The following is a 10,047-nucleotide window of genomic DNA, read 5'->3' as shown; positions in this document are numbered from 1 at the left end:
TATTACATAACTATTTATTAAATGATACAAACTATCCATGGATACATATATATACTAGATGAGAGTTATGTGGCGAGCCACGTAAATATTAATTTTATATAAGTTCTAGTAGTTTTTGTTTAAGAATTCAGTATCTAAGCAACGGCAACAACAATGGTAGATAGATCTATTTAAGTTTTTCATATTTGTAAAGATTATAAATTTAAACTTTTCATTTTCTTGATTTGAGATTTTGAATTGTTCTGATTTATTTGTTTATGAATTTATTGAAATACTTGAATATTTATTTGTTCTGATTTTGAATTGTTCTGATTTATTCATACTTGAATATTTATATTGATGATTGTTAATGAAATTAGTCTGTAGCTTTATGTTTCTAGAAAAAAAAAATGTATTTTTTAATATAGAGTTTAAATTTTATATTAATGATTGTTAATGAAATTGATTATCAGTGCCATGCACTTAATCGACAGCAAGAAAAAGTAAAATATCATAATCTTGAAAAGAACGAAAAAGAAAACATATATTTCTAACAATTTAATCTAATAACAAAGTAAAAAGAAAAAAAAAAGAACGTAGTTATTCTTCCTATAAACATAAACATATTTTTCAAAAATTTCTAAACTGGTAACAAAAAAAATGAAAGAATGTGGACTAACATAAGCTTTGATTTGACCAGAGGAAGTTCTTGCTTGTTTCTGAGTGAAGATTTGGTTCTTTAGATTTTATATTTATAGGCAGTTTTCTCTTTTTTCAAAATGTGAAAAAATATTCGTTTCCTATTTGTTTGTTATTTATATTATTTTTTTTTATCTTGTTTAACAAATATATTATTATTATTGAAAACTAATAACAGTTTAAAATATTGTTAATTTAAAAACAAATTTAAAAAAAGATTGTTTAATTTTTTGGGTTTAATTATTGGGTTTATATGTTAACGGGAGATCAAACCTATTAACATCGTTAAATTAAACAGAATATTCTTTTATTTTTAAAGTATATTCTGTTAAACCAAGAAACCAAGAAATACCGTTAAATAGGCACTTTTAATATATAAAGATACTAGTAAAAAGCTACGTACGAGACACGTATACTAAATTTTATGCTAATTTTTTTCTATGTTAGTTGAAAGTGATACAATTAAAATTAAAGAAAAATATTACTAGTTATTAGGTGAGATTATTATTATGTGTATCTAAATATTATAGTTTATAATATTGTCAATTAAAAGTGAACACCGAATGCAATATATTAGTGTTTAAGAAAGCTTAATAATTTAAATATGTTCTTAAGTTAATCCAAAAATAAATTAAAAAATTGATGTTCCAATACTTAAAGAATTTATAGCTTTTATTTTTCTGTGTGAAATTACTACTGTGAGGCTCAAATTTAATTAACAAAAATCTGCGTAGATAGTCTGGTGCTTTCATTGAGAGCCTTTATGAAAAAGTTTAGAAAAAAAACCTCCCTTCTTTTGAAGAAAAACCACCTCCTTCATGGTTGAAAATCCAGAAAATGTTAACACCCCACATGAGGAAACCAATCATCGTTCAGGGAAAGAGCCCATGGGCTCCAAAATATCTACCAACCCGCAATCCAGAAGGACCACCTGTTCTAGGAGGGCTCAACCTGAGAGTGGTCACAGTGCACGGACCACACGTTCTCGAAGAACTCGATCAAACGTTGGTCCTAGTATGCGGACAACACGCTTGAGGAGAACTCAGCGTGGGAATGGTCAGAACCACGGGACGAGGGATGAAGAGCTCAATCATGGAGGTGCCCAATCTGTGGGAGAAGTAGCTTATGAAATGGAAAACCGCCGCCTGAGACGTCGTCTGGGAAAGGCACATCGAAACGCTGAGTTAGAGCGTGATGCAGCCTCGACTAGGGCGGCACAGGGGACGAATGCTCAAAATCAACCTGAACCTGGAGTGAGAAGGCCATGAGGCAGACCTCGTGGCTCACAAGCTAGGAGACAGGAAAAGGCTCAGGAAGAACAACCCAGAGAAAATGAGATACCCCCTGAAAATCAAAACGACCTGCCAGATGGGAGACAACCGAAAACTAATGAACGAGAAATCCCTCATGAGAATGAGGAGGATCTTAGGACTTAACTTGGGGAACAGAGGTCACCTGCTAGAAATCACCAACGTTCTTACCAAACCCATAGAGCGAGGAATCGTACAAACCCTGATGGGGGAAATACGACAAACCGCTCTTGGGACGAAAGAACAGAGCTTGAAGAAGCAAGTGTGACTTCGAGGCGGTCAAGAATCCATAGTCGATCAACTCGAAGAGGAGAAAGTACTCAACGAACTAATGATCGAGAAAGTATGGGAACCAGTAAATCTGTGAGCCACTTAAAGACAAAGTCTATGAGTAGGACGCGATCTGTGAGTAAGACAAGATCTGTCAGTAATTACTCCCAACCGGATCTGCAAGAGCACTTGAATCAGAAGAAACCTGAACTTCACCAACAGCTTGGTCCAAAGCTAGAGGATCCAATCCAATTGCGGATAAATAAACTGGAGGACAAGTTCAAGAGATATCAAGTGGGGGAATTAGGGAAATTATCTGGATACGACTCTGACGAGGAGCTTGAGCCGTGTCATCCAAACATAATGAATACCCATTTTCCTTTGGGATTCAAGAACCCGCATGTCTCGTCATATGGCAGAACCCTAATCCGGTCTCGCATTTGAATAACTTTAATGCGAGCGAGTAATGTGACGAACAATTTACGTTGTATTTTGTTCCCCACCTTGCTTGTTGGAGCGGCGAGTAGCTGGTTTAACAAGTTTACTCATCATTCAATAACTTCCTAGGAGCAGCTGTCCAGGGATTTCAAGAAACAATTTTAGGCTGCTACTGATAGGCGACCTGAAGCAGCCTCGCTAACCAATATAAAGTAGCAGTCCGGTGAAATACTTAAGGTGTACTTAAGTCATTTTAGCACGGCTGCAGCTAGGGATAGGAATATGGATGACAGCACGCAACTTACAGCCCTTCAGGCAGGGATCTCTACTGATCCATTGACCACAGGGGGCGAGTTGTGGGATGACTTACAAGGACGCCCAGTGAGAAGCATCACTGAGTTGAACGAAAGGGCTCAGGTTTTTGTTCGGAAGGAAGAAGCCCAAAAGGAAATGAATCTGTTGAAAACAAGCTCGGGAGGCAAACCCAGCAATGTTTTAACAGGAACTGTTTCCATGAGAATTGATAACTCGAGGGCTTCTGGTTCGAAGAGAAAGGACGGAGTTAAGGAATCGTCGAAGGATAAAAAGAAACAGAAGAAGCACGATAAGTACGTGCTAGTCTATACTATTTATGCCGAGCTTAATGAAACTCGAGAGAATATTTACCTCGCACATGAGCAGAAGGTGGCCTTTGGCAAGCCCGAGCCCATAAGGAATTCGAGGATTAAGAGGGATCCTAACAAGTATTGTAAATTCCATAAGAATATTGGGCATACCACCGACGAATGTTGCCAATCAAAAGATGAGATAGAAATTCTCATCGCTCGAGGCCATTTTAAGCAGTACGTGAAAAGACAGGGCCATGGATACAACCAACCCAGTCTGCCCAATAACCCGAACAACTAGGGGTTACAACCTATTCCCGTTGAGGGAGAGGACATCTTGGTTATTTCGAGAGGGCCACATATCACAGGGGAAAGCAATAATGCCCAGAAAAGATATGTGAAAGAAATAAAGAATGAGCAGTCGGCCTTTGCCCCAGAACCTTCCAAGAAGGTGAAAACCATTAGCCTCCTATTACATTCACGGAGGAAGATGAGAAAAACGTGAGATATCCTCACATCGATCCATTGGTGATAACCATTCAACTCGCCAATAAAAGGATCAAGAGAGTATTAATAGACAATGGGAGCTCGGTAAATATCCTTTATAAGGAGACTTTAAAGAAAATGGGGCTCGAAAAAGCCAAATTAAGGCCTTGTATGGTGAACCTTTGCAGATTCACCGGAGACAGCATCGCTAGCCTTAGCATAATCAAACTCGCATTAACTTTAGGCGAGGCACCTTTATCTGCTACTATTATGCAAGACTTCTTAGTTGTCGACCTGCCTTCGGCTTACATCATATTATTGGGTCATCCAGCACTGATCGGACTAGGGGCTGTCAGTTTGATCAAGCACCTATCCTTGAAATTCCAAACACCAAATGGCGTGGGAGTGGTGTGTGGCGACCAGATGCTGGCTCGCGATTGCTATCGCATAGAACTGCAGCATAGAAAGGTCGGTCATCAGTTGATGGTGATCTTGCCAGAAGAAACTGAAACGAAAGACAAAGATCTTGACCCCCGAGTTCAAGATGAGAGAAACCTGCTAAACCAATCGAGGAATTGGAAGAGGTGATTCTCGACCGTGTGTATACATTGGGAAGAACTTGGACAAGTATCTCAAATAGCTGTTAATAAGCTTTTCGAAGGCAAACCAGGATCAATTCACCTGGAGCCATGGAGATATGAGAGGGATCGACCCTAATATTATATGTCATCATTTAAATGTTGATCCAAGTTACCTAGCGAAGAGACAGAAAAGGAGACCCTTGGATTCATAAAGGCAAGGGGCACTAAAACAGGAAGTGGACAAGTTTTTAGTCAACGACTTTATATGCGAGGTGTTTATCCCTTGTGGATAGCCAATCATGTTCTCGTCCCAAAGCCCAACGGAACTTGAAGAACTTGTATTGACTTTTCCGATATGAATAAGGCATGCCCAAAAGACTGTTTTCCACTTCCCAGGATTGACCAGTTAGTGGATGCAACTGCTGGGCATGAGCTTATGTCATTTATGGACGCATATTCTGGATAGAACCAGACAAAAATGTATGTCCCAGATTAGGAACATATAAGCTTCGTAACCAACATGGGACTCTATTGTTATAAGGTCATTCCGTTCGGACTGAAGAACGCTGGGCCAACGTATCAACGATCGATAAATGAAATGTTTGCAAACCAAATAGGGAAAAATATGGAAGTTTATGTTGATGATATGTTGGTAAAATCAATAAAAATTAAGGATCATACCTCAGAATTCGTAGAATTCTTTAAGATATTAAAGAAGTATAACATGAAGCTAAACCCCAAAAAATGTTCCTTTGGAGTTTTCTCTGGAAATTTTTTGAGATTCATAGTTAAACCGAGGGGTATTGAAGAAAATCTTGAAAAAAATCAAGGCATTAATAGACATGCCATCCTCGACAAAGCCTAAGGAAGTACAAGCCTTGACAAAATTATGGCTGCACTTAACAGATTCATTTTGAAGTGTGTCGTTCTTTAACATATTGCGAGGCAACAAAAAGTTTGAGTGGACAAAAGAGTGCGAAGAGGCCTTTCAGAACATAAAAAGGCATCTAGTAACGCCTCAAGTTTTGGTGAAACCAATAACTGGAGAGACGTTGTTTCTCTATTTAGTCATCTCGAAAGATGCGATTAGTGCAGCTATAGTGTGAGAAGAGGGCAAGCACCAGCGACCTATTTACTGTGTAAGTAAAACGTTACTAGGGGCAGAATCCAGATAACCCCCTCTAGAAAAATTCGCATTGTGCCTAGTCCATGCGTCTCGTAAACTACGACCATACTTCCAGGCTCACCCCATAAAAGTGTTAATCGAGCAGCCCTTGAGATTAGTTTTATCAAAACCAAATACTTCTGGAAGATTGATAAAATGGTCGATTGAACTGGGGTAGTTTGACATAACATACCATCCTTAAACATCCATCAAAGGCCAAGCTTTGGCTAAATTCTTGATAGAAGGTATAACTCCAAAAGAATTTCCACCTGATCAGCGAGATGTGGATGGCGCATCCAACGAACAGGGTTTGGGTGCAGGGGTAATAATAATATCGCCAGAAGGCTTTAAGTTTCATTATGCTCTGAGGTTACAATTTGATGCATCCAATGTTGAGGCTGAATATGAAGCCTTGATCGCCGAGTTAAAGATAGCATAGGCATTGAAAGTCAATAATCTCATTTTTCATAGTGATTTGCCGCTGATCGTGAACCAAGTCCTCGGGGAATACCAGGCTAAAGGTTTAAAAATGGCGTAGTATTTAAAGAAAGTTCGGAAGAGCTTGGAAAGATTCGATTACTTTAAAATCGAAAAAATTCCAAGAGAACAAAACTCCAACACTGATGCCTTAGCAAAATTGGCTTCGCAAAAGGACTTGGATGAATTGAACTTAGTTTCGGTAGAGATGCTGAGCGAACCAAGTATATGTGAAACTGAAGGCGTCGAGATGATAGATAGCTCTCCAACTTGGATGACGCCTATTATCAATTATTTACTCGATAGACAACTTCCAAATGACAAAAACGAGGTGTGAGAACTATTGTATTCAGTGCCTTGCTACACAATGATCAAAGGCAAACTATATAGAAAAGGGTATATAATGCCCTTACTTTAGTGTGTTCTCCCCGCAGAAGCAAATGAAATCATTAGAGAAATTCATGAAGGCTTCTGTGGGGATCATGCGGGCTGGCAAAGTCTGTCTAAAAAGATCATTAGACAAGGATATTACTGGCCAACGATCAATAAGGACACACACGAGTTTGTTAAGAAATGTGATAAGTGTCAGAGGTTTTCACATATACCTTGCATACCGCCAGCAGAACTTAGAATGATGACCTCGCCCTACCCATTTGCTATATGGGAGATCGACCTAATTGAGGCATTACCCACTGGGCGAGGAGGAGCTAAGTATGCGATAGTAGCAGTCGACTTCTTCACTAAATGGAAAGAGGTCGAGCCCCTTGTTTCCATAACCTGCAAGAAAGTCCTTGACTTTGTCGTCAAGAACATTATCTGTAGGTTTGGAATTCCCATGAAGATAATATCCGATAATGGAACACAGTTTGATTGCGATTTGTTCATTGAATTTTGTGAGAGGAATAAAATCATTAAAAGATTCTCGTCGGTATCCAAGCCTCAGGCAAATGGACAAGTGGAAGCCGTTAATAAAACCCTAAAGGATACTATCAAGAAGAAGCTAGATGTTGCCAAAGGCAGATGGGTTGACGAGCTACCTCAAGTACCGTGGGCCCACATAACTAACGAGAAGACAGCGGGACACACTCCTTTCTCACTAGCATTTGGCTCGGAAGCAATGCTTCCTGTTGAAGTGAACATATCGACTCACAGAAGAGAGTTTTATAATCAAGAAGAAAACCAGGACCTTTTAAAATTGTCCTTGGATCTACTTGAGGAAAAACGAACTGAGTCGCAAATCACCAAGCAGCATACAAGCACCGAGTTATAAGATACTTCAACAAAAAAGTCAAGAAAAGACTATTCAATGTTGGAGACTTGGTGCTAAGACGACTCTTTGCAAATATGAGAGATATATCTTTAGGAGTATTCAACCCGAATTGGGAGGGTCCATATGTCATCGAAGCAGTAGTTGGAGTTGGAGTTTATCAATTGGCTTGACTCAACGACTCGCTAATAAAAAACTACTAGAACGTAGAACACTTGCGATCCAACTACCAATAAATAAATGATGTAACTCGCAATACTAATGTAAACTTTAAACTTCAGTTATGAATAAAAGAATCATTTATATTAAGTAATTACAAACTTTATTCTTTAAAAATTACTTAAGGGGCATTTATGTATGATTAACCGAAATTCATTTGGAAATACATGGTCTAATGCAAACCCGCCATTTCAATTTTTTTTTTTAAATTCAAAGGTTCTCGATTAAACCTCTTTGACGAAAGTGGAGTCGAACTGTTATAACTCCCTGACCAAACCTTTTTGACGAGAGATGGGATGAATCGTTATAACACCTTGATCAAACCTTTTTGACGAAGAAGGGATCAAACAACTATAATTTTTGATTTAAAACCTATCCTACGGGAAAGAAAAATCAAAAGTTATAACTAGCGTATAAAACTGAATAATAACGGTTCTCGCGAGCTAGGAAAGTACAAAACGAGGCATCATGCGCCTTGATAAAAGTACTTGAGCCTAGAAAATGGATAGATAATATAACTATTCATACGAGAAAATTAAAAATAGACAATGTGATAAAACCATTAAAGTATATTTAAGTTTTCTTAAGGCAGATTGTAACTGCTATAGCGAGGCAGAATTAACAACTGCTCGAAAAAAAAAAAGTTTGGTAGATTACTAACTACTTAAACAGGAAGATTTTGAGCAATGGAAAAACACAAAAGTATTGTACATTTGATCAAAATATAGTTGTTTACATTGTGAATAAAAATGGAAGCAAACACAGTTGTATTAAGTTCAAATGAAAATAGTACAAGCCATTTAAGATAAGAAAAAATCTAAAACTGGTTACAAACTTCTCTTTACGAAAATGCCACTAGGGGCAAACCATTAAATTATCTTCCTAAACAAAGGATGAGAGAGAAAGATCGTCTGCATGTAGCTCGTAGAAAGACCGACTACACATAGCTTTAGAAAGATGGGCTACATGTAGAGAGCCTTGATATCAGTACAGACCTCATTCTCCTCATCATCAAAAGATCCCATTTCCTAAAGCCGAGATCTCTTTCCCACCCTCAAGAAATTCCTCGATACCAGAAAGAGGTTGGCACAAAGATCTTCTGGCACAGGTTTGGTTTTTCGGTTGGCTAGGTTCTCTAATAGAAACCATGCTAACCTCCTTCCAGGATATATTTGAAACCACGCCAACTTCCCTTTGGAATTCTTTATTAGCCATGGCGGGCTACGGGGTTCCTCTGGTTTGGATTGGTCGGAAGCTCCTCAATCTTGGAATCCATCATTTCCGGCTCTGATTGAGGTTTGAAGTCCTTGGGAACAAATGGAAATTGGTTGGTGCGTCTGGGTATTATGAGTTTGGGAGGATGAACTTCTGAACTCAGAAGGGACATTTTGACAGGAAAGAGATGATCCATTCTAAAAATGGATCTCACTAAATAGCCAGAGGTTTATTAAAATTGACAAGCTTGAGTCGGCCTTTTATACACAAAGTCTAGTGACAAGAAAGCTAAGTATTGAGAAATCCAACGGTTGGGAGAAGGGTAGAATATGAAGAGACAATTCATAATGACCCTCGAAATTGTACAACCGCTAGAATCAAAGGATGCGTTTTTTCCAAGAAGAAATCTTGATGAAAATACCCTCTGTAATTATTAAAAAGCTCTTTTTACTAAAAAAGAACTTTTTAAGGGGCAATAATTATACCTAAAATTTGGCTGGAGGACACGTGTCAAGATAAAGGGAATGAAAATCGATGCAATTGCTTCTTATGGGATAACTCATTAATAACGTAAGTATCAGAGTATATTTGTAACCTGCTGACTGTAAGGTCTTAGGCAAAGAATCAATGTACAAACTGGCACTTAGTATATTAGCGAGAAACCATATGTCGTTAAATGTGAATAGCGAGGCACCAAAGAAAGCGACACGTATCAATCGTGAAAGTCCTTAGCGTACAATGAACAAACTAAGTGTAAAAGTTGGATCAGCTCAAGAACAAGTAAGCAAGGTGACCGTCGCGTTATGGGAAGACTTCATATAACTTCATCCTGTTAGCGTTAGTGAGACTTACAATCCTGGCGAGCCAGAAGATAGCATTCAAATGAGCCTCGAAGAATTCTTTGAGGATAAGAACTGCGATCGACACCAGACATACATCATCGACCTCAGAAGGAATAATGGTCCCAGCTCGCTATTGAGATCACTGGAATCAAGTTTCTGGCGAGACATCTCTAGATACAATAGCTAAAGTCATGTTTAATACACGACTATTTTGACCAGTAAAAGTGGGAAAATCATAGCTATATGACTTTCCAATCCTAAACTGTATTTACACTACGTGATATGTAATCAAATCCCATGATTTTAGGGATGATTATTGCAAACATATTCCAATCAACTTTGTAATTAACTGTCCACTATGTAATTATAAATAGTGACAAACAAGATCAACAAAGAGACGAAAAACTCATACGGGAGAGTTCCTAAAAAATAATCAGAAATTTGAATAAGATAGACTCGTAGACTATGCAGAATTTTAACTGTAAAACTACATA

At 38.1% G+C, this 10,047-nt stretch overlaps 1 protein-coding gene across 1 annotated transcript; it reads left to right on the top strand.

The window, feature by feature from the left end:
- The first annotated feature begins 1,496 nt into the window (after positions 1-1,496).
- On the top strand, positions 1,497-2,702 carry LOC133034168 (uncharacterized). Its single transcript, XM_061109216.1, has 2 exons — positions 1,497-1,931; positions 2,127-2,702. Exons 1-2 carry the CDS (start codon positions 1,497-1,499, stop codon positions 2,700-2,702), a joined length of 1,011 nt encoding a protein of 336 aa, XP_060965199.1.
- Positions 2,703-10,047: the final 7,345 nt, after the last annotated feature.

The sequence above is a fragment of the Cannabis sativa genome, chromosome 1 (genome assembly GCF_029168945.1).
Source record: "Cannabis sativa cultivar Pink pepper isolate KNU-18-1 chromosome 1, ASM2916894v1, whole genome shotgun sequence".
Taxonomy (NCBI): domain Eukaryota; kingdom Viridiplantae; phylum Streptophyta; class Magnoliopsida; order Rosales; family Cannabaceae; genus Cannabis; species Cannabis sativa.
The sequence above is the reverse complement of the archived record's forward strand: the minus strand, read 5'-3'. Positions and strand labels throughout refer to the sequence as shown.

Excerpts from the sequence above, each read along its gene's own strand:
- LOC133034168 (XM_061109216.1), top strand. The coding sequence starts at position 1,497 with ATGGTTGAAAATCCAGAAAATGTTAACACCCCACATGAGGAAACCAAT. Across the intron at positions 1,932-2,126 it reads AAAATCAACCTGAACCTGGA|AGGTCACCTGCTAGAAATCA; the intron begins GTGAGAAGGCCA and ends CTTGGGGAACAG.